The sequence below is a fragment of the Lissotriton helveticus genome, chromosome 2_1 (assembly GCF_964261635.1).
Source record: "Lissotriton helveticus chromosome 2_1, aLisHel1.1, whole genome shotgun sequence".
NCBI classification, from domain to species: domain Eukaryota; kingdom Metazoa; phylum Chordata; class Amphibia; order Caudata; family Salamandridae; genus Lissotriton; species Lissotriton helveticus.
In genome coordinates this window covers 1003245626-1003271048 of record NC_136059.1, presented here as the reverse complement: position 1 = coordinate 1003271048, position 25423 = coordinate 1003245626, and the positions used below count along the sequence as shown (strand labels likewise).

At 42.8% G+C, this 25423-nt stretch overlaps 1 protein-coding gene across 5 annotated transcripts in view; it reads right to left on the bottom strand.

The window, feature by feature from the left end:
- LOC144818399 (cytochrome P450 1A4-like) overlaps window positions 1-25423 on the bottom strand; it is a 167093-nt gene that overhangs the window by 43305 nt on the left and 98365 nt on the right. For all 5 annotated transcript variants that reach the window (XM_078675768.1, XM_078675771.1, XM_078675770.1 and 2 more), the window contains 3 exons: window positions 13119-13236; window positions 11562-11651; window positions 11338-11461 (listed from right to left, as the gene is read on the bottom strand). In XM_078675768.1, the coding sequence (XP_078531894.1) occupies window positions 11338-11461; window positions 11562-11651; window positions 13119-13236 (332 nt within the window). The remainder of the gene's footprint in view (window positions 1-11337; window positions 11462-11561; window positions 11652-13118; window positions 13237-25423) is intronic.

The window sequence follows — 25423 nt, the reverse complement described above, 5'->3', positions numbered from 1 at the left end:
CCGATGCCCTGTCCGTGCCCAGAGGCGCTCATAAACAGCGGGGGCCTTGCATCGCGGGACGCGCGCGGGCGTTCGCCAGGCTAAGCCCGGGACAAGGGCGGGACAGTCTGTGGCAGTCCGGGGCAGAACGAGGCTGGGCTGGCCCACAGATCCTGCTCATTGCATCCAAGGACATCTTCACCTGCTAAGTGAGACATTTAAATATTCTATCATTCTGGGACTCATAAGTTTTTGAACCTTGACCCGTCACTAACTTATTTTTTAGTTTTCTTTTAACCATTTTGCAATTCATGTTAGCTATACTTTTAAATATAAATTCTTAAGGATTTGTACCTAGAAATAACAATGTCGAAACATAAGGCTATAAATATCCCAACTGTGTCAGCCACGCTAGATAACTTCCTAGCGAAAGTGGTCAGTAAAATCAACAAAGAACGGAGATTATCATTTGGCCGGGGAAGATCACTGGTTGCATCCCCTGTGTCACCCATCCCACTGGTAGTAGCAGTATCGGGTGATAACTGTGGATCATGTGATCTTGATGCCCCAGAAACAGAAGTGCCAGCCCAATTACTGCCTAACCAGGATTTACTGGATAAATCTTATGATGCCTCAATATTGTGTTCCCCGCCCCCGAGAGTAACAAGGGCGTACAGGAAAGCACAAACCAAACGTGGGGGAAACTGCAAAAAGAAAAGAGTGGAAACACCACCTAAAAGTATCGTGGGTAATGATGAGTCAACAAATAAGAATGGAACAGTTAAAATGAACTCGGAGTAACTTGATCTTCTTGTTAGTATCATGGATGCGAAGATATAGCAGATCGTTAAACCCCTAGTTACCAAACTTGATCAGATCTCTGCAGTAGTACTAAAACTAAAAGACCTCTTGGCTATTCATATTAACTCATCTGGTAAATCGAGGGTGGCGGAGAAAGACTCTGAAATCGTTAAAGACAGCCTAAGATATCCAATGTGGGGGTAAGCGTAAATAAAGTAGCTGCGCCTATCCCCCCCTCCTAAAGCCCGCCAAAATACGCAGGTAGAAGTAGAACCAGCTAGTAGGGTGGGCCTGATAGAAGCAAAGAAAAGTAATTTTATTAATCTTCCCCCCGACTGTGCCCCCTATGTGGTTGTCTTAACTAATGTACCACTGTGTGAACACCCGATGCAGCCTCAACAGGAAACACATGAATCCCTCAAAAACAAAACAGTTTCTTGGCTGCAATGTGGCTTCCCAATTACCTATTCTGACCAAATAATAACAACCAGAAGGGTAAATTGGATTGGCAATTCTAGAAAGAATTGCAGGGGTGATTGTGTTATTGTTAATTTTAGATACCCCCAACATGTAGCAACTGTCCTGTTGAGAGCTGCTTCCTTACCTTCTGACGAGAATGGCATATGTGTTCGCCCACTTGGCTTTATTTATAGCCATCTAATTAAAGCACCCCCTGATAACAACAGAAGTAGATCTTTTATACCTATTAATCGCCCGGTTTGTGAGGTTCCCATCCAAAATCGTTATCAAGCCCTAAGCTCCCTGGATTCCAACGATTGACTTACCCCGGTCTGTCGGTCCCCCCTGTGTGAGAACTCAGACAGTCAGGTGACCAAAATATGTGAAAAATGTATAGACTTAGCAACAATGAGGGCTGATTCAATTTCTATAAACGACAATGGGGATATAATAAATGGAAACCCCAATGTGGGTGGTGGCCCGAACGAAATCATTAACCTGGTTGGTAACCGAATAAGTGGTACAAGGTGTTACAATCATCAGCTGGAATATCGCCGGATGGAAATCCAAGGAGAATGTCCTGGGGTGGAAAACGTTATTGATACTTATGACATCCTCTGTTTCCAGGAAACCTGGTGTAGAGAAGAAGTAAATTATGATGGGTTTGTCTCCTATAACCTGTTGGCGCAATGTTCTACTTCAGGGAGAGCGAAAGGTGGCCTTTTGACAATAATTTCAATCAAGCGGCCAATTAAAGTAAGAAGGTATTTAACTGGGGGAGCCCTTATGCAGATTCTTTGGCTTCAGGAGGATCATGGACTTGATATTCTATTAGTAAATTACTATAACAAGGTTTTTGACAATTCTAGGTCGTTAGTTATAAATGATTTGGCTAATGTTATTGATAATTTGAATACAGAAACAAATATCATTTTTGATTTTATCTGGGTGGGTGATTTTAATATCCCACTATGTGAACTCTCTAGCCAAAAAGTATGTGGAGTTACTAATAATGCCGGTTCGGACGATCTGCATTTTAAACATAATAATTATGGAGAATCATTACATAAATTTATGGGTTGCCACGATTTGGAAATCTTGGATTTTTCCAGAGATGAAAGTGGTCTTATTATTACTACTTTTAAGAATCGGCAGACCAGTTCAGTCATTGATCATGTGATTGTTTCCTCTAACATTATCCCCCACTGCATTCCTCCTAGGATAGAAGTCACTTCTCTCAGTGACCACAATTGTATCATTCTCGAATGCACCTTCTGGGGTGGAATCTCTGTTGGAATAGAAACAATCGTTTGAAATGTGGAGCCACACAGACCAAATGGTGTGAGACTAAGATGGATTAGGGAGAAAGCTGAAGAAACAATACACTTTATTGTTAAAGAATGCCTGTCTGATATTACCCTTATCCTTGACCACAGTACTGATCTTGAGCGGGTTTTATCTGCTTTTAACGGTATTAATAAAACTATTAATGCCAGGTTCACTAGAACTAAGAGCGCACAGCATAGAAACGGTCCAGGCTGGTTTGACCATATGTGCACTAACTTACTAACAGAGTTAAAACATGCCCTTGTTAAAAAGCCTAGGGATACTAATCTTATATCTGTATTAAGATTAGATTATAAGCAAGCACTGAAACGGAGGAAGGGTGAGTTGCAGCAGCAGGCATGGGGCTCCCTCAACCAAGCCGCTGAACTATCAAATACTACGTTATTTTGGGCTACCATAAACTCCCCTTTCTTCAAAGAGGATAACATTCCAGAGCTTACTTCTAATATCCCTAGCAATGGGTGGGTTTCACACTTCTCTGAAATTTTTAACTCTGACAGTTGTGTAGATACTTTGCCAGGGAAGTGGGCTGTTTTACCACTGGATATTACTGTTAGTGAGGTTGAGCTTGGCATACGTTCTAGTAAGGGGGGAAAAGCCCAGGGACATGATGGGGTACATATTGACATCTACAAAGCAGCCCCAGAGTTGTGGAGCCCCATCTTGACTATTGTATTTAATGCAGCAGTATGCACGGAGGCATACTGAAACCTGGGGGGAATCCACTATTATCCCGATTTATAAAATGGGCAGCAGGTCAGAGGTCAAAAACTACCGCCCCATCTCCCTTCCAGACTCCTCAGTCAAGATCATGAGTCGAGTTATGTTGGTTAGACTAGAAGAGTGGGTGGAGAAAGAGGACATTTTGCCCGCTAGCCAGTATGGTTTCAGGAAGGGGCGGGGCACACTTGATCAGTGTATTAACCTCGATTTATTGATAGGTGAGTACACTGAAGCTAAACATGGATCATTATACCTCTGCTTTGCAGATTTAAGTAGTGCTTTTGATATGGTTGATCATACTTTATTATGGCCAACCCTGTTACAGCTAGGAGCACCCGAGGGTATCATCTTTTTCCTCGCCAGGATGTACGAGAAATTACGAACCTGTGTGCGTTTTGGCACTAAAGGCGAGTGTACTCCCAAATCTAATGTTAAACAAGGGATTAGACAGGGCTGTGTTTTGGCCCCCTACTTTATATTCTATTTATTAATGAAATCGACGTAATTTAAAAAAATAAAATTTCTGATGCCCCCATGATCAAAGTTGTTTCGGTACCGGTGTTGTTATATGCCGATGACGCCGTACTGCTTTCCAGAACTCCTATTGGACTTCAGCGTCTAATTAATAGATTTTCCACCTTCATTAAAGATAGAAAGCTGATGATCAATAAAGGGAAAACATACACCATGACTTGTGGGTCAAAAAGCTAATTTTCGAATGCCTTTTTTATTGATGGTAAAAAGGTGCAACAGGTTGATAAATTTTGCTACCTTGGGATTACCTTCGCAAAAGATAGGAAATGGAATAGCGAGTTTAATAACATCTGTAATAAAATGGCTAAAAATGCCCACGGTGTTTTTAGATTTGCAGCAAAAGATGGGGGTAGACGTATCAGAGATATGCTTAAAATCTGCCAAGCTAGATGTGTTACAACGGCTTTATATGGGGCAGGCGTTTGGGATCACAGTTGTGACTACATTCTACAGGTGGAGGAAAATACATTTCTGAAGAGGCTTTTGTGCTTACCCCCTAGTGCCCCTACTGAGTTGATCCATCAGGAATTAGATATTAATTTCCTAATTGATCTTGGAGAAGTGTGGCTCACTGGTTAGAGGAGGCAGACCTGGAAGCAGAGGTCAGCCTGGGACCAGGGTTCAATTCCCGGCTCGGCGGGGTCTTGAGTCCTAAAATGTCCATGGACTCGACAATTCTCGCACCAGTGCCTACTCGATTCACGGGTTCACACTCTGCGACTCTGGGCAATAGCTTGCTTAATCTCCACAACGGCCCCTCGCGGCGGGATGCCTGGCTTTCACCTTGCGGATACCCTGCCGGGGTTATCTCACAGGGGAATACCAGGACGGGTTCCCTAAGCAAGCGCTTAGAAACCGCTTGGTGATTTGCGCTATATAAATTCCTGTACATTTACATTTACATTTACATTACATCTGTTATGCTTAAGGCCACTCATGATATGGCGATCCATTTGGCTACAAGATTAAAAAATTTTGAACAGGTCTATAATTGAGGATTGTTTAGCATTGGATAAATATCTAAAAATCCCTTGGTTGAAATATGTTGTAGATTGTTTCTCTAAATTTTTTAATATTTACGTCCTGATTGACCCTAATGCTGCATCTCTTATACCTAAAGCCGAGTTGAAAATAAAAATGTTAGCTTTTAGAGCAAGGAAGCAGACATTAGCTAATGGCTCTATGTCCACTGTCATGTTCTATAGCAGATTTAATATCATCGAAGGTTTCCCTTTTTATTTAGTTATGGTGACCAGGCCATCCCATAAGTACGTGCTAACCAGACTAAGATTTGGAATAGCTCACCATTTGGTGGCCCTACCAAACCTTAAAAAATATCCGATAGGGCCGTGTCTGTGTGACGGCGTATCGAAACAGAGCACCTTGCACTTTTTATTATTCTACAAACTGTATATGAACCTCCGTACTGCCTATTTGAAACCTATGTTTATGAAATATGGCGTACGTACAGTTAAACAGGCATTGAATTTAATAATTAATTTGGAATCTGTTGACGTCTGTTTTTATACTGCTACTTTTTTAAATCAGGCCATTTATGTCCGGAAAAGTATGTCATTTTAAACTATGTACTGCTGTATTCTATTTTCCTTATCTGTATTTTGCACATTGTTATTTTATGTGTTTTATTTTATGTGCTTTTATGGTCATTATACATGTACCGAATAAAGCTTCATGAATTGAATTGAAATGGATGCCCCTGCAAATTAGGGTTGACACACCCCGCGCGTAGGAAGAGTAGGTTGCAGACGCCATGTGTTCTGCCCATCTGAAGCCCAATGTTTAAGCCTTCTGTGGTAACAAGTGTGTTTCTTGGAGTAGGGCTATATCTACATGGTGTCTATCAAGGTAGGCTAATACTTGTCTGATCTTCTTGGGGCTGTTTAAGCCTCTAACATTCCAGGTTAAAAATCGTACCGGTGCAAGTTCGGACGCACTATGTGATACCTGTACCCTCAGTCATGTACAATCGGTCTGATGTAGCATAGTCTTGAGACTGTTCTGTGCCACTTGTGTACATGACAAGGGTGCGCACGCAATTGTATAGATATCATTATGCAACAAGCATGTGTTCTTCAATTTTACAAAATCCCCACGTCTCCCTCCCCCCACCCACTTCGCCAACCCAACTTTGGCAAAGACAATTCCCATTGACTGTTAACAAGTGTGCAACTCCCCCAACCCCTCCCCGGTGACTAACAAACACTTAACAAGTGATAAGGTTGTGGCATACACAGGGAGACTGTAGCTGTCAGCTAACAACCCCAGCAATGGTATAGCTGGGGGACCGATCCAACATTACATACTTCTAAAAAGTATAACAGTTACGTGTCACATCCTACTCATAACGTTTCAATTACCTGCACTTTGAAGTTCCCTAAATCCTGATATTATCTGTAACATAACAATTTGCATCAGTTATATATTTACGCTACTTACATATCTGGTGTGTTTCTGAGCAGCCCTAGACAATTTAGTAGGCGTAAATAGAAAGTAGTTGGAGTCCTGCCAGTTAATGCAGTCTTAGTTCCTGCTGCTTTTTGCACTTTGTTGATCAGTATTGACATTATTCGATATCGGAGGTGCGGTCTTGTTCGGCGTTCTGTCCTCGTGGAGATTTGTGACGGAGAACGTGCGGATGGTGCAATTGTAGGAATTTGATTACTTCTTTGGGATCATTGCATATGGTGCTCTTTCCATCTTCATTTATTTTCAAACGAGCGGGATACAACATGACGTAGGAGATATTGTTCTCTCTTAATTTCTTTTTTACATCCATGAACTTCTTTCATGCCTCTTGAACTTGCAATGTAAAGTCCGGGTACAGAGATATTGTCATTCCCTCATGAGTTAGGTTCCCCAGCTCCCGGGCCTTGTGAACTGCGGCATCCCTGTCTCTATAGTTCAAAATGTTGGCGATTATGGGGCGAGGCCGTGCACCGGGAGCAGGTGGCGGCGCCAGACCTGTGGGCCCGTTCCACTATGAATACTTCGGAGAAGGTGTCTCTGCCCTGTATTGTGGTTAATAGTGTCTCAATGTATCGTTCCATATTTCCTGTACGTGTTGATTCCGTCACTCCCATAATGCGTAGGTTGCAACGCCGCGATCTGGCTTCTAAATCTTCTGTTTTAGCTAGCAGAGACTGTAGTCTTGTTTGCTTTAGTCTGTTTCCGATCCAATTGCTGATGTGAGTCCTCCACATCTGATATACGACGCTCAGCCATGTCGATACGTTCGGTGTGTTTATCCAGACGTTTCGGACATGCGGTCCACACGGTACGTTATGGAGTCTATTTTCCCGTCTATGTTAGATAAGGTTGATTGTATCGTCGTAAACATTGATTGGAAGTCCACCATCGTATCCGATCCCGTCGCGACTGCAGTGTTTGTTTGGCTGTGTTCAGGTCCTTCAGAGTGCATTTCTGGAACCTTCCGCTGCTGTTCAAAGTTCAGTTTAGGTTGGTGCTTGTCCGGCTTCCCCATTACTTAATTACTTGTAGAGGGCAGGTCAAACGGCACCAGCGATGTCACACAGCGAAGCGAGCACTTCTCCTTTATATTCACCACCTCCGTTAATATGTTAATGATGCTTGGTGTTGAAGCAATCCAGAGCAGAGCAGTTTTGGGCATTCCGCACTGATGGTGCAGCGGCAAACTATCACAGCAGGCAATCCGTTGTTGAAATATGTGCAGAAAGGCTGTAGAGAGTGGTGAGGCAGTAGTCCCACTTCTTATTTACAGGACACCGTCACAGTCCTATTATACAGATACCAGAGTGCAGCTGAGGTTCATCACCGCTTCTTCTGCTGTATGGGCTAGGCAGCCATAAATGTGCTGCACCTCTGTATTATATTGTCAATGCAGGCTAAGGGCACCACCAAGGCCAAGTGGAGCAATTATGCAGGAAGCCAGGCTTCAGGCCACTTTACTTACGTTCCAGCAATGGCCTTTGCACAGTCTCAGCTTAGGGGCCAATAGGTTGACTGTGCAGCGTATAACGCGGGTCAGTTCTGCCCGCCGCGCTGTTACATCACCGCTCCCAGTATACGCCCCGGGTTACTGCTCTTTTAATTAGTGCCTCTATGCCAGTGTGCCGCTGAGTTGACGGCGGGGTCTGACCATGGCCGTCGCCTCTGCAGTCCCCTCTACTTCATGGGCGCCGATGCCGGTCCTGCCTCACAGCTGTTCGCTCCTCAGAGGGGGTAACCGCGGGGGCTCGCGCTCCGCCACCTCTGCTCTCAGCCGCCGAGAAACTCAGTGGCAACAGCAAACGCGGATGGAGGATGTCGGGTCACGCACCAGCCCCCGCGTTCTCCCGTCACTCACCGATCCTTGCTGCAATGCTTTCCCCCTCAGGTCTACAACGGGCCGATGACACTGCGGACTTGCGTGGGATCAGCAGCGCGATGTCCGGTGCGATTCAGCCAGCTCCACCTCTCGGCGAGACCTGATCTTTCTCACCGCAACCTCCCAGACGGTTATTTGGCAGGTAACCATACAGCAAACGTTAACAGGATATCTCTGGTGTGCAGTTTTTTTTTTAGTTTAGCGGCATATTAGTAGTTCAGTGACACAGGATTATTTCATGATGTTGTCTCGTCGGAAGAGCTCACCTACAGTGCGGCCATTTTCCAGCATGGCTAGCTCCGCCTCCCTGCTCCATGATAACTTGACCTATTATTAGGTTATGATGCAGGATGACCCACTAGCTACCAGATCTAAGGCTATATGATGGTGGGATACCAGGGCAAGCTACTGAACTAGATACACATCTACCTCACAGTACTGGCCCCAAATTGTCTCAGTATCACCAATGAATCTTTCATCCTTCTCTAGTTCAGCAAGTGTTTCCCAAGGGCTATAATATCGCACCTCTACTTTTCAGCATTTGCCTACTCCCTCATCTGGAACATGTGAAGTTTTTACACTACACCTACAACTACTAAGCATATGACACTAAAATCATTGTAAACATCAAAAAACCCTCACAGGTAAGATCTTCAAGAATCAGAGAATTCCTATTAACTGTAGATCAATGGATGCTAGAGAATCATTTCAAGCTCAATTCTTCAAATACAGAAATACTCACCTGTAGCTCATAGCAAAACTACAGCTCCATATCCCCTTGACTCAGAATACGGGTCAGGCAGCTATCACTTTGACTGAAGTCAAAAACATTATAGTGATTAAGGACTCTAACACCGCTCTTCAATCCCAAAGTGACTAGTGACTCATTTGACACAATGAGAATCCTCCAAACCATTTACCTCTACCTGGGTTTCTTGCATATAGCTCTAGTATGGGTCTCTCTAATTCGAGTAATAGAAAGACTGGACTATGTCAATAGACTGTAGGTTTGTCTGATTAAAAACTCAAATTCCAAACTACATTAAATTCTCATCCCTGCAGCCAGAAAAGTTTGCAACCTAAACAGAAGGGGCCATATTGCCCCTGCATGCAAAGTGCTACAAAGGGCAGAATTATATCTTTCAAACCCCTCTGCTGTGCACAATGGTAGCTGCTTTCCAGTACCAACATGCACATTATAGAAAAAATGTCAAAGAAACTCAAATCCATGAAACATCATTTGTAATATAGAAGAGCGAGAACGTCATAGCTGTTTGCATAATATAGGAGTCAAGTACCTGTAAGGCCACCACCATATTGATTTGTATATACTGATTCTGAGCCTATCCTCACACCTATTGTCTTCACTTAAATTCACACTTTCATCGCTTTCCACTAGATGTGTATAATGTGATCAGTCACTGAAGCATTATCCTACTTGCAGACTCTCTTGACATCATACATGGCACTAATAAAGAACATGGCGACCAACACCTTTCTCTCATTCACGCACCTCAGATCCAGAACCATTGACCATTGGTCTGCAGAGCACTTTGAACTTCAACAACCATTTTGGTCTGCCATGGAACCAACACATGTGCCATACTGTGAGAGAGCTCTCAGCACACTTTTGAATCTGGGTATGGTAGGTGGTGGAATAACTGAAGCAGATTAAAAGGTAGTGGAGGTAAGGAACCAGAGGCCTGGGAGCAGAGGAGGATTCATAGAGGGCTGGTACTGGTTGTTGAATGTTTACCTGCAAAAGCTCTCAAAATGAAAATTGGGCCAACAGTCCATCATAGGTGTGTCATTCGTGTTCCCTTATTTGCTATGTCTTTGTAGTGGATTGCCTCATGCCTCTGTACCTACCTGATAACCACCAGTGAATTCTCCTTTTTTTCACATTGCGCCGCTCAACCTATCCCTCTTTCAAATTTACCAGTGTCCTTTCCTTCACTATCATGGTTTAAAATGCCATAACTCGCACCTTCTCTTGTAGCCTCAGGAGTCATGTTCTTCTTTGCCACAAAGATGACTGCTTTGTCCATGGCATTCTCATTGCCCACAGAGTCAAGACCTTGTTTCTCATTCTCCAGAATCCTGTCCATCTACTTCTACATTTTTGCCTAAGATTGCATTTCCAATCCGGTCACGCTTTTCACTATTGACTTCAGAATCCTGCTTTTTTCATATTCATTGCCTCTGCAGTCCTTTGCCATTATTCCATTGCCAAAAATGCCTGTCCCTCTATGTTATTGCCCCCACAGTCCTGTCATTCACATTTTCATATTGAATCTAGACTATATAATGCTTCCCTTTCTCCTTGTTTCTAGTCATTTGCCTCTTTTTGTTAGATCAATTTTCTTGTTCTATGCAACTTCCTTTTTGGCCCTATACCTTTCTAGTTTAACTGTATTTCTCATTTAGACACGGTTCCATGTACCTTGCCTTACTCTGGCATAGCTGCAGCTCTCAGCTCTAAAAGGTGAACAGCCATTGGCAAACAGGACCCTTTTAGGTGGATTCTGCTATGTGGTGCAGATAGTCATAGCTAGGGCCATTATTGTCGCGGGGACGGAATGTCTGTTGTAGCAAAAGGGCTAGTGAAACAGCCAAGTTGATGGGTGGGCGCATTCAAGACTCCATATAATGGGTATCCCTCAGCTAATGAAAATGAGATGAGTCACAGAGAAATAAAGCAGATGAGCATGTAATTTAGGGGTGTATACTTTGACTAGCCCTTATGTAGCCACTGCCCACCAAAAAAGGGTGACAGAGCAATTAGATTTTCGTATACTGGGAGGAGAAACCAGCTGACTTGTAAAACGTAAACTTAAATAAAATAGGACAGTGGCCTATCAATATGATGAGGTTTTATGTTCTAAACTCAAGTATGCACCTTGCTATTGATATTTTTTGCATTACTATGTACAATATCAGTTTGTTACAAGCTCGTAATCAATATAAACATACACTAAATGAACAACTTGGATAAATAGATTTAGATGTTGTGCATCCACAATCTTCTCTTAAGACAGTGTTGGCAGAACTGGTTCCTATCTTCTTTAACAGTCATAAGGAATCCAGATTAAAGGCATGCAGGATTGAAGATCCTTGTACTCACTTACCAGTGAGGTAACGTAAATGGCACAAAGGTTGAATGCCTCAAGACTTCATTGATAAAAGCTTCAGTGTAATGTAATTTAGTTCTGTCTTCAAACCTTGGGAGCCTGGTGTTTCCAATCTGTTCATCTGCAAAGAAAATGCCAGCTTTTTTGCCTGTATTTAAAATCATGTTTCATTTAGGTCAATAATTTATAAATATTAAACTGTTCTCATATATTGATGTTACCAATTTCTTCATGGATCTTGATTTGCGCTTCAGGACAGTGAAACAGATACAGAACTATCCACTGAAGAGCAGATGATACAGTGCCGAAACCTAGGGAAAACAAAGGAATATTTATTCTGCATGGTTAAAGTAAGCATGCTATGTATTATTTATGACAATGGTATCAAATGTAAGGTCTTGGAGGGCAGGATAAATCCCACACATTCAGGATAATCACCTAGTCTATCGGTGATTTCCGTTGTGTTTAAATGTTTGTTAAGGTTCCTTATTTGGATATCATAATGGTCTGGCATGGATCAGGCACTCTTGCACTCCCATTGAAAATCCATAGAATAGAAATATGTGTGCCAGACGTTAAATAATTTTCAGAATTCTAATAGCTTTTAGCCATGCTATGGCATTTCAATGCAAACATGATGATTGAATATAAAATTAAATGGAGGGGGGAGAGACAATCAAAGGGAAAAAAAGGTTAACCCAATAGTTATTTTCACAGTACAGTGGAGACCTTGTAATGATGGTTGTTCATGACTTGTTCAGCCTAGACCACTAGGAAAGTATCCATTTTCAAATTAGTCTTGTACTTGCTAGACAATCCTTAGTGAATTCAAGTCGATTAGATATCTCAGAAGGCTGGACTGCAAAATGACCGATGTACACAGGACCAAATCAAGAATGGTATTACAGATCCTTTTATAACACAAAGAGAAAGAACAGATGAAGAAAACCACAAACCCCCTGAGAAGGTCGCTAGCACTATTCACTGTGGGTGAAACCTGTGTTGGTTGGGTAAAGTCCATGTATCATTAAGGATTTAATGTGTCATTTGGGGAGAGGAGTCGGCCTAACGGCTAGGGCGGTCGACCTCAAATCTGGGGAACCGGGTTTGAGTCTCAACAATGACGCTGAACATCCTGTGATTCTGGGCAAATCACTTAATCTCCCTGTGCCTAACAAAAATGAATGTGTTCTCATGTAACGCAACTGGTGCTATGTAAAGCGCTCTGATACCAGATACCGGGTCAAGTTTGTGCTATATAAAACTCTGTGGAAAAAAAAGTGATGATTAACCTTAGAACCGTTACTAGTATAAGTGATATTTGCTATAATACAACAAGAAAGCATGTTTTTGTTCCAATAGTCACTACCCGTAAGAAGGTTCATGGGAATGCATGTGGAACCAGGAAAAGACAAAAACACACACCGTCAAATCATGTGGGCATTTAAAAACACTTCAACCATACTATTGCCTGCAACTATCTCCCATGGTCAATTTTATTGAGTTCATTTACTAGGTCTGAAAATATTTAGCTGATGATAACTGATGTTTCACCGCAACCTGTTTAACCGCATGCGCGCTAGCGGTATGCCCGCTGTGCGCGGCGGTTTTTAAAAACCCGCGTTACATGAAGAGCTGAGCTCGTCATGAGCGTACGAGAGGCGTAACTCATGACGAGCTCAGCTCGTCATGAGCGTCGAAGGGGTTAAAGAACAATTACTAAAATGCTGTCTGTAAGTTTTGCTACTTACTTCACAAATAACAAAAACAATATTTACCTGCTCCGAAGAGGTCTCCAACTGTAGACATTATTTGCTCCTTGGTTAATGTTTTGTCTTTTGTTTGTCTTTTATTGCAAAGTCCAATGAGGGCATCTGTAATATCTCTAATACAGTTCTAAAATAAATAGAAGCAACAGTCAATTCTTTCCAAAAATCCATATCTATCTTGGAATATTATATGAATTTGGAAAACCAGACATGTTACAGTACACTAGATTTAGAAAGGAACTATTCATTAGGTCATCTAATATTAAATAATGTGGCTACGTTGCTATATCTATTTAAACTATTGCATGGCATTGCAAGCAGTGAGTGAAATTATTGTATAACAAATGGCTTTTGTGTACAATAATAGTCTGACAACCTGACCAATACTGCTATATATAAATAAATGAAAATGTAGCATGTGAGTTTGACACATCTTCAATACAATCATTAATGCTAAATACATTTATTATAGAAATTGAAACCTCGAGTCATGCACCTGATGGAGCTCTTATAGCACTCTAAATTGTATGGGTGCGCTATACTCATGGTTTAAAAGCACTCACACAAATTTTTATCGTTTGCAGTGTTTCACGATATTAAGATGCATTTATTTGAGTTAGATTAGCATCAAAATGTAGTGTGCACATTTAAGAAGGCCTTTGTATGTATTAAAGAAACATATAATTCCTGTATGTGAAATGTGCAGGATGAAATTATACTCGTGTAATGTAATTTGTATTTAGTTTAAGTTGACTGAATTGGAGGCCAAAACTGTAGGATGATTTGCGTTTCGTTTCTCCTTGGTTGCTCAAGAATTATAATGAAATGAATCCTTTTTGTGCTTGAAGACATTATATTCTCATCCTATTGCAGGTTCCAGAAATCGACCTCATTATTATTAGATTTAAGGAGAAACTCGGAATGCCTTTGAAGAAGTCTGGAAGGCGAAAAGGGAGTACGCCTTTCGTGTGTGGCCTATCTGGGAACCAAGGCCACTGGAAGAGAATCATTTTTAATTAAAGGCTTCTGTGGAAACTTACTGAAGGAGGGTGTCCATGAATGACATATCGTGGGTTGAACATTGTCTTTTTGTATGATGCGCAGGAACAGATTGATAGGACTTCTACTTATTTCGGAGGAGAAGGAGCATCTTAGAGCGAGCTCAATAGCTGTAAGCTATTGGACCCATTTGATGTGAGTACTTCTTAGGAAGTCAACATGTGCTGACACCTTTGGGGTAGGATATTGGGGAAATAGGAAATGATAGAGCGCCTACAGCACTCTGAATTGTATGGGTGCACTATACTCATGGTTTAAACACACTCACATGTATTTTTATCGATTGCAGTGTTTCACGATTATTAAGATGCATTTATTCAAAGTAATATCCACATCGAAATGTAGGTTGCACATTTAAATAGGACCCTGTATGTAGTAAAGAAACCTATAATTCCTGTATGTATAATTTGCAGGATGAAATATTATTTGTGCAATGTAATTCGTGTTTAGGTTAAGTTGCCTGAATTGTAGGCCCAAATTGCAGGTTGTTGTTAGTTTCTATTCTCCTTGGTTGCTCAAGAATTAATTTAATGACTCCTCTTTGTATTCTTAGATAGTATGTTCTCATCCTACTGCTGGTGCAGGAATTCGACCTTGTTATTCTTAGATTTAAGGAGATACCCGGAATGTCTTTGGAGAAGACTAGTAGGCAAAAAGGCAGGACGCCTTTCATCTCTGGCTGATCTGGGAACCAAGGCCACTGGAAACAAGCTGAACAACACGGCTCCTGTGGAAAAGTACAGAAATGTTGCAACTGAAAAGTTTAATCTGTGACGTATTGGGGGGCTAAACATTGTATTTTCTATGATGCGCAGGGACAGATCCGAGAGACGTCTGCTTTTTCGGAGAAGAAGGAGTATCTTAGAATGAGCTCCATTGCCTTAAGCTATCAGACCCATTTAACGTTGAGTACTTCTTAGGAAGTCAACACGTGCTGACACCTTTGGGGTATGATACACGGGAGATAGGCAGAATCCTCATTGAGAGCAGAGTAGGGAAAGATACTTTTTGTTTTCTTCTCAATGAAAAAAGAATTTGACTCAGCTTCTATTCTGTGTTGCATCTTGATTTTGGATTGATCACATTATGCCTTTTATGCCGAATGAATTATATTCGTAGACTTAAATCTGTATTGATTTTTATGTACCTATATACTCTGATATTAAGGTGTGTTTATATTCAGTTATTTTTGGCCTTATATTAAACCCATCAAATGAAGTCCAGAGTCTGTAGTACTTTAACCCACGACTAATTTGTAAGTATAATCTTGAATTGTTTTGATCCCCTCTAAAGTGAGGGGAGAATGAGGAATTAGAGTAAAAGCAGAAGAAAATTGGGCTCTGGACTTGGAGTAGACGAAGGCGATGACGAAGATTGATGCAGGTCGGCGGATGCGGATGGTGTGGCGGAAACAGTGGTAGCGTGAGTATGAAACTGTGTGGTGTGTTAGATTGTGGTGATTAATTATTTGCGTGTTGTCTTGCGAAGTTGGAATGCAAGTTAAGTGACAGTGGGTTAATCGGTTTACTTGTCCGGACACGTGCGGATCAGGAAGTTGGGTGAGCGAACTCAAGAGAAGTCCAAGATCCCGGGATAGTTTGTATATTTAATTGTCTGATCAATATTATCGGTGTCGTGAAGTATTATCGACGATCCACTTGTGATATGGAACTTTGTGTGAATGCAGGAGTACGTTGCAGTACAAAGCCTCAGGTACCGGGGGTGGACTACTGCGACTGAGTGACCAAAGTAGATCGGGGGTCACAGTGGCGAATGCTCTTGTAAGAGTGTTCTATCATTCTTTTAGCGGACCGACAATTCCTTGTTTATGTAACTGTAAGTTATTGTGACTGTTTTTTGAAGCAGTTACTTGGTTAATAATTTTTTGACATACAGTTACTTGTAGTACGAATGTGTGAGCGAGTGTACAAGGTGAAATTGTAAAGGAGGTGAGCCGCTACGAAGAGGGAGTTATGACGTCAGTCGGTTGGTGTAACGCCGCGCTGTGATTGGTGGAAGTTCGTCCAGAGTTGAATATCGAAGGTTGGATTGCAAATAATTTGTTTTCACAATGAGATGTTTTATCGTGTTGCGAGATTTGTGTAGAGGCAACACAGGGTTGGTGACACGGGTAGGAGAAGAAGCTCCACCAGAGGATATCCCGGCACATTCCTTTGCAAGAAATGTAGGACTCCATACTATAGTGTGGCTTCAAAATTGGCATAAGATTACAGAGAAAGAGGGAGAATTGGCGTTCCCTTGTTATGGGTCATTTCGGATGGAGGTGCTATACCAGCTGAGGGGAGTGATGTCTTCCCTGAAACCTCGGCCTAGACCAATGCAATTTGAGGCATTAGATGCATGGATGAGAGCAGCAATGGCAAAGAGAAGAGATGCTTCACAGGGAAGAACGAAGGAAGGAATGAAGGCATATCAGGATGCCAGGTGGGATGCACAGCTGAAGAAATGGAGAGTAGACACCATAGAGGGAGAACGATTGTATTCATTCAGGTTCCTAGTGGAAGGGTATGGGGAGAAGAGTAGGACAGAGGAGGACAGTGATACAGATGATAGTTTTTTTAATAGACTGCTAGCAGAACGTCTTCCACCTTGTGACTCCAGAGCGGAGCTGGAGAAGACGCCGAAAACAGAAGACTCTTTAGGTATGGGATCAGACAACAGGAGTATGTCAGTGGGAATAAGAATTCCAGGAGGATCTGGAGGAATAGGGTATGCAGCTGCTGAGTCAAACGATATTTATTTATTTATTTATTTTTTAAACTTATATGGCGCAGACAGCTACCCAAAAAAGGGTTTCCCGGCGCCTAAGAACACAACATCATGTATGTAATAATATAGCAGAGGTCGTTCAAGGTTACTGATCGAAAAACCAGGTCTTTATCCCTTTACGGAACCTGGAGAGACTTCCCTCCTTTCGTATGTGAAGTGGTAGTGAGTTCCAGATAGTGGGACCCTGATGGGCAAAGGATCTTCCTCCCATCCTGGAAAGCTTGAATCTAGGTACACAGAACTTTCCAGCTGATTGAGACCGTAGGTTTCTTGTTGGGATATAGGGATGAACTAGTGTCTGAAGGTATTTAGGAGCGGTACCTGCTTTGATTTTAAACATGTAGTTTAAGGCCTTAAATCTAATACGATTTTCCATCCTCAACCAGTGCAGTTCACGCAAGTGGGGGGCACGCTGGTGTTTTTAGGTATATGGCAAAGGAGTCGGGCAGCCGTATTTTGTACCAGCTGCAATCTTTTTATGACTGCCTTGTTTGCCCCCAGATACAAGATGTTCCCGTAGTCAAGCCGGGATGTAATTAAGGCATTGACTACTGTTTTTTGCATGGGGATAGGCAGCATCCACAGGATCTTCTTGAGCCATTTTATGATGGTAAAGCAGAGACCCACTACTTTGCTAGCCTGTTGCTTCATGGACAGTGTATTGTCCAGAATTACTCCCAAATTTCTTGCATGAGGCACTGGTGTTGGAAGATCACCCATCTGGGCAGGCCAGTGTGATGTACTCCAGAGCTCTGGCTGTTTGCCCAGGAGGATGATCTCCGTCTTGTCTCCATTTAATTTCAACTGGTTAGTTGTCATCCAGTTGAAGATGTTTAGGAGACCATCTTTAAGAGAGGACGAAGATGATGATTGGGCTTCAGTCAATGAAAAGACAATTTGTGAGTCGTCTACATACGTCATAAAGGTGAGTCCCGCTTTTTCCACTAGATCTGCTAAGGGTCTAGGATATAGATTGAAAAAGAGCGGGCTGAGGATGGAGCCCTGTGGTACTCCATGAGGGGAGTTGAAATGTCCAGAGCATGCAGCGGCAGATGCTATTTGGTATGTACGTTGGCTCAGGAATGATCTAATCCATTGCAGGGCAATTCCACAGATTCCATTTTTTTCAAGCGTGGTGAGTAGCCTTTTATGCGACACAGTGTCAAAGGCTGCGCTTAGGTCGAGTAGAATAAGCGCAACCGTATGACCGTCGTCGAGGAGTTTCCTGATGGTTTCAGAGACTCCCAATAGGGCAGTCTCTGTGGAGAAACCTGCTCGGAATCCTGACTGGGTAGGGTGGAGAAGGGCGTATTCATCTGAAAAAAGAGTAAGGGCTGAGTGTACATGTCTTTCCAGACATTTGGAAAAAGCTGGGAGGAGTGAGATGGGCCTATAGTTGGCCAATTGTTCCGGATCTGCTGTAGGTTTCTTCAACAGTGGGGTCACTATGGCATGTTTCCATAGGGTAGGAACTGTGGCCAACTCTAGATATGAATTTAAAGTGTCTGCAATAATTTCAAGGGCGGGCGTGTCCAATAGTTTTATTATATTGATAGGAATGGGGTCCTGTGGAGAGCCAGATCTAATCGACTTCATGAGGGAGATAAGAGTATCGATTGTAATGGGCGGCCATTTTTGTAGGATTTGATTTATGGTCGGAGTATACTCCCATTTGTCCATTGAAGTAGTGTCACAATTGTTCTTATCTATCTCAATGATTAATTTATCGATTTTATCAGAGAAAAATTGGGCTAGGTCCTGACATTGCTTCTCATTTAAAGGGCGTGATGGAGCTGTAGTCTGCGCACCCGCAAGATCTTTGACCGTGTTAAACAAATTTTTAGCTTTGTTTACAACTCCCGTGATGGTATTGGCTACATACACGGCACGTGCTTTTTTACATGCGGTATGGTAGAGGTTTCTAGCTGCATGGTACCTAGTTTTTTTGTCAGGGTCAAAGTCTTTGCGCCATGCTCTTTCAAGAGCATTACATCTGGTTTTTTGCTCTTTTTGTGAGTCATTAAACCATGGGGCGGGGGGGCGATGTATAATGCCCTTCGGAATTGGGAGTGGGTAGACAGGACTCAGCCACATTGGTAAGCCATAGTTGGGTGGCAGTCGCAAAACTTTCCATGGTTTGGTTCTTTTTGGGCGGGTTCGCACTGAGTTCCATGTTAAGTTTAGAGATATCTAGGGATTTCCAATTTTTCCTTAGGGAGGCCGGTAACATATTATGGTCAGGGGAAGCAATGAGTGGTTTGAGAGTAAATTTAATTAAAAAATGATCAGACCAACACACAGGAGTGGTATCCTTCCAGGTAAGTTGTGGGAGGTTCGACAGTAGTGGGTCCAGTAAGTGTCCTGCCTTATGGGTAGGTCCTGAATTTAGGAGATGGATATTTAGTGCTGTAAGATCTTCTAACAGATTGGTACAAGTCGTATTTGATTTGTCTTCTAGATGAAGATTTAGGTCTCCAATAGTAGAGAAGTTTTTTGACGCCAAAAGAAAAGGGGTGATGTAATTGGCCAGTTCAATAGCCCATTTAGTACCGTTTCCGGGAGGCCGGTATATAAGAATGCCACAAAATGTGAAGTTGGGATTCAGACAGATTTTAAAAAATGCAGCTTCACACTCCGGGATTACTAGTGGCTCGAGCGTGCATGTATATTTTTTGTTATATGCAATAGCAATTCCACCCCCTGTTTTGCGAGTTCTGCATGTACCATGCGGGTACCAGAGGCTCTTACGGTGCCAGTTACTATTAGACCTGTGGTTTCAATATCTGACTCTAGAGAGAGGGCTGGTGGAAGTCAACAACAAACAGGAGGAGAAGAGACTATGTCTGGAGGGAGTCTTACAATGAGTGGAACAGGTATGGCTTAGATGCCAGTGGAAGCTAGTACTCCACTGCCAGCTATGGCTGATCCGTCAAGAATGGACAGTGGATCGGAACGAAGACGAACAGGAGCTTTGGCAAATTCTAGGTCAGACATTATAATGTGGGTTAGACCGGTGAGGGAGTCAATGATACAGAGAGAGGACCTGGACATGAGACGAGAAACACCTAGGGTAATGGTCGAACCCCAGAATTTGTGTGAAGGTACCCATTGGAGAAGTCGAAGTTGTGAGAGAGAAAGTCGCCCAGGTGTGAGAAGGGATGAGGGTGTAGGACTAAGGAGAGCACAAAGTTGTGGCAGGGAAGAAGCAGGAAGTGAAAGAGGTCAGAGAATCATACAAGTGGCAATTAAGGCACCTTTGATAGATCTGGTATGACTAAAAGCTGAAACAGATGAAGTGATAGAAGGGAATCTGCCATTGAACAGGATTGAAACATATGACCCAAGCGAGTTGCTATTTGTAGCTAAGGATGTTACTAAAAATGCAAAGCGAGCTCCTGAAGCATTGATACAGTTGGCACGAAGGGATGAGGTGGATTTTACCAAGACAAAATTGATTCAGGGAAGCTGCAGATTGAATTATACTGATCAAGATTTAGAAGAAAAGTGAACGACAGGATTAAAGACACAAATTAGAGACTTGATAGTAGCGATGAGAGTATGGAGAGAATTAGATAAATGGGAAGAAAGGTGGTCTAAAAAGATAAGTGCCAAGAAAATGATAGGAGATACTCCGCCTCCGTGTGGAGGGACGGGAGAGGTAGGAAATTACCCTCTGAGAGAAGTATAAAATGGAAGGTATGTACATGTGGCATGGAGCAGGGGTGATTTGGCAGCATTTACTAATGATTTTCCTTGGCTGAGGGAAAAACCTGCTGACTCGTATAAACAGATTGACAGATTTCAAGATTTCAAGATTTAGAAAGTGTTATGTATTGATTTGAATACCATGTTTGATATAGTGGTTCTGGGTGATTTATGTACGGCATGTAAGGTTGCAGTTGAATGGCCTGCTGCAGAACCGGCTAGAGATGCGGTGACTCATGGTCCTTCGCCTGAGGTAATGAAGAAATATGAACAAGTGATTACGTGGTTGCAATTTAAAGTGGCTCCTCAGACTGTTTGTTGGCTTAAAATTGATCGTACTACTCAAGATCCTAAGGAATCCGTACATGATTATTATGAGAGACTTTTGTTAGCCTTTAAACAACATCCTGGAATCGACACCATTGAGCCAAAAGAGATGGGACAGTTTGTTTCGAAGTTTGTGTTGGGATTGAAATCTGATATTAGTTTGATGATACAGCATCACTTGATATGTTGGCAGAATAAGTCCGTTGATGAAATTCAGAGTTATGCAAAATACTGCAGTGAACAGGTAGAGGCAGCACAAAAGAGAAATTGATGTTGGTACAGTTGAGGAATGTGGAAAGGCCTTTTTGGATGCAAGGGGTTGGAGGAGCGATGGGCCGAGGAAGAGGAAGTGCTAGAGGAATGAATCAACAGATGGTATCTCAACTGGATAGGGAAGGGGAAGGGGTATGGATGCCGGTATGGGAGGTGATTGGTTAGCAAATCAAAAGAAGGTCGCAGCTTGTCATTAGTGTCACAAAATCAGGCATTGGAAGCGAGAGTGTCGATTGAACCCAGCAAATCAAATGCAATATGAGGGAGAGGGACAGATGTCAGAGGGTTTGAACACTGTGAGAAGACCAAGGTCCATGTATGGGGGAGGTTGTGAGTCACAGATGCAGATTCCTCAGCCTCCGAGAATATCCACAAGTAATCACATGTAACATCAGATGCCCTATTTTGAAATACGAGATAGATTAGATCAAATACAAGGTCCTCATGAGTGTCAGAGGGGGGTGCAGGGAGAGTGCACTTGGGGTGCTGCCCTGGAAGTGGATCAAAGTGGGCCATCTGCAGATGCAGAGGTGAATGGACATCCTATTACCTTTTTGTTAGATGCCGGACCTGCGCGCTATACAGTAAGGACGGAAGTGGTCCCTAATTTATCCCTTTCAGGACATTCGATTCAGGTAATGGGAGTTACAAATCTGAGAATGACTAACCTGTTAACAAATGAGGTACCTGTGAGAATAGGACCATTCTAGGACATACACCAATTTATGTTGTTTGATTCCAGCCGAGTCTGTCTATTGGGATGAGATCTTTTGTGTAAGCTAAATTGTACCATATCTTGCAAGCCAAGGGGTGACGCAGATTTTAAAATGGCCAACATGAGCCTGTGTGCCGAAATGTTTGTGGTTCTCACGACAGAGGACTTACCACATGATTTGAGAGATTCACTTTCTCAGAAAGTGTGGGATTTCACAGGTGAGGATATAGGATTGATCCGAGGGCTTGAACCTGTTAAGATACAGGTCAAACTAAATGCTAAATTCCCACGAACCTCGCAGTATAAATTAACTCCAGAAACTGTGGTTGGAATAGGACCAGTAATCAAGTCTATTTTTAAGCAAGGCATTCTGAAAGTGATAAGAGTAAGTCCCTATAACTCACCTATTATGGGGCTACAGAAGCCTAGTGGCAAGTTCAGAATAGTGCAGGACTTGTGCAGCGTCAATTAAATTGTGATCCCATGTTGTCCTGTGGTACCGAATCCATCTGTTATACTATTTCAAATACCATGTGGGGCAGAATGGTTTACCATCATCGATTTGTGTCAGGTGTTTTTCTCCATACCACTTCACGAGGATAGCCAATGTATTTTTGCATTTAGGATGGATGACCTTGTGTTAACATGGTGTCATATCCCACAAGGGTATACAGAAAGTCCCTCAATCTTCAGTCAATGTTTGAAAAATAATTTGAAAGGGTTAGTGATGCCCCACAGCTCAGTCCTGGTTCAGTATATCGACGACCTTTTGGTCGCTTCAGAGAATGAGGATACTTGCAGGATCGACACAGTGGTTTTGATGAATCATTTGGCAGATAATGGACACAAGGTGTTCCCAAACAAGCTTCAGTATTGTCAAACAGAAGTGCAGTATCTGGGTCATCGAATTGAGAGGGAAAACCAAAAGTGTCACCACTTGGCATAGAGACGATTTTTCAAATGGGACCTCCGAAAACACAGAAAGAAGTCTGCATGTTTTTGGGAATGGTTGGCTATTGTCGACAGTGGATCCCAAATTTTTCCTTGCAAGCAAAACCACTGTTGAGGTTGACTCGAAAGGACATTAGTGATCCGGTGCCATGGGACAAAGACTGCTTAAGAGCCTTCCACAAGCTGAGAGAGAGCCTATGTTGCGTTCAAGCTCTGGAAATGCCAGATTACAAAAAAGCGTTTTAGCTCTTCTGCTGTGAGTAGGAAGGATGTGCGTTAGCGGTCCTTGTTCAGACACATGGAGGTTCCTGTAGACCAGTGGCTTATTTTTTCCGCTACATTAGATCCAGTAGCTTCTCCGTTGCCCGGATGTCTCAAATCCGTTGCTGCAACAGGTGTCAACATTGTAAGATGTGAAGTATAGTGATGGGTCACCCACTGATTGTTTGTGTGCCACATTCAGTAGAACTGTTAATGACAAGAACGAAAACATAGTATTTAATGAATAATAGACTTACAAAGTATGAGTAGGTTTCTGGAAATTTTACTCTGAAACTCTGTACCACTTTGAATCCTGCCACATTGTTGCCTCTTCCGCAAGAAGGAGAGGATTGTGAAGAGCATGACTGCCTAGAAGTTACTGAGCTATCTACCAAACCCAGACCTGACATTGTCAATGAACCCTTGCCTGAATTTCATTTGATCTGTTTTGTTGATGACAGGGTGTCTGAGCACAGCGTTCGCTATGTGTACCATCTTGGGGTGGTGGAAGCTGCTCAGGTGGCTGAGATTATTGCTCTGATACATGCCTGCACCATTGGGGATGGAGTCCGGGTGGTTCATGATTTCGGACAGTTATGGTCGCAGAGGGGATTTTTAACATCCTCAGGATCCCCTATCCATAAGGGAGAATATGTGCGCCAACTACTGTAGGCTTTACAGAAACCTAAGGAGATTGCAGTGGTAAAATGCGCAGCCCATGGGAAGGGAGAGGACTTTGTTACTAAAGGAAATAACTATGCTGACGAAGTAGCTCAATTTTGTGCTATATATGTTTGTATTTTCAATGGTGAATATGTTGGAGAGAGCACAGAAGAGACCGAGCTCAGCATGATGTTAGCCGTGGCCGATAATTGGGATGAGGAGAAGAGGCTGCAGGATGAGGTCCCAGAAGAGGAAGCTGCATCATGGGTTAGTGCAGGCTGTGAAAAGTGGGAAGGAGGCATTTGGGTGTCGACAGACTACAGAGCAGTACTACCCAACCGTCTATTGAGCCCAATGGCAAGGCAGATTCACGGAGCAGCTCATCTTGGGAGAGACGCCATGGTACGAGTGCTTAGGAAAACGTGGTTTAACCCACAATTTCGATAGCATGCCAAAGCAGTGTGTCACAGGTGTGCTACGTAACAACAAATGAATGTTGGAAAGAGAACTGTGGTTGCAATGAGCCACATTGGAAGATGAGGAGGTCCTTTCAATAGGATACAATTGAACTTTATTGAGATGCCGAGATGCAATAGGCTGAGATATGTTTTGATGGTGGTGTGTATCTTTTCACATTGGGTTGAGGCGTATCCAACTAGACAATGTGACAGTCTCACAGTGGCAAAACTGCTCTTAAGGGAACTGATAACGCAGTTTGGATTTCCGACCTCGGTGGTGACAGATAGAGGAACACACTTCCATAATGAAATCACGAAATCATTGTGTACAGCTTTGAAAATTGATCAGAGATTGCACTGTAGGTACAGGCCTGAGGCTTCTGGTCTTGTGGAACAGATACACCGCACAATTAAAATGAGAGTGTCAAAGGTGTGTTTGTCAACTTAATTGAAATGGCCAGATGCATTGCCATTGGTATTGATGAGTCTGCGTAGCACTCCTGAAAGGAGTACAGAGCTCTCTCCCCACAAAATATTGATGGGAAGAGCTATGCGATTGCCTATGGTGCCAGATACCATATTGATAAACATCACAGATGATTTGGTTATGGATTATTGTAGGGGACTGGCTGATGTGGTTAATTATGTGCCCCACCAGGTTGAGGCTGCGACTGCATCCATCTCGAGAGACCTGCTGCATGATCTTAGCGCTGGTGACTGGCTGCTTTGTCTGAAAGCACGTGAGGAAGAGCTGTCTTGATGCTCGCTGGTGAGCTCCATACCTGGTGGTTTTGGTCACAAGTACGGATGTAAAGTGTGGAGGATTGCCAAACTGGGTTCATGCTTTCCATACTCGCAGAGTTCCTGATCCTGTTGAGGAAACAACTTCCCTTGTTCCGAGACGTGCAGCTGAGAATGAACAGAACAGAAGGAACAGGTGAGATCATGAGAACTCCTGATGAGGCTGAACAATCAACCGAGCAAGAAATAATAAATCAAACTGCTCCATACTTGAATTCCGATTCTGACATAGACGAGATTGTAGAAGTGAACTTTGAACCAGAGCAGAGTGAACAACCTAGGCAGAAGGATCAGATCGAGAGGAAGAGAGG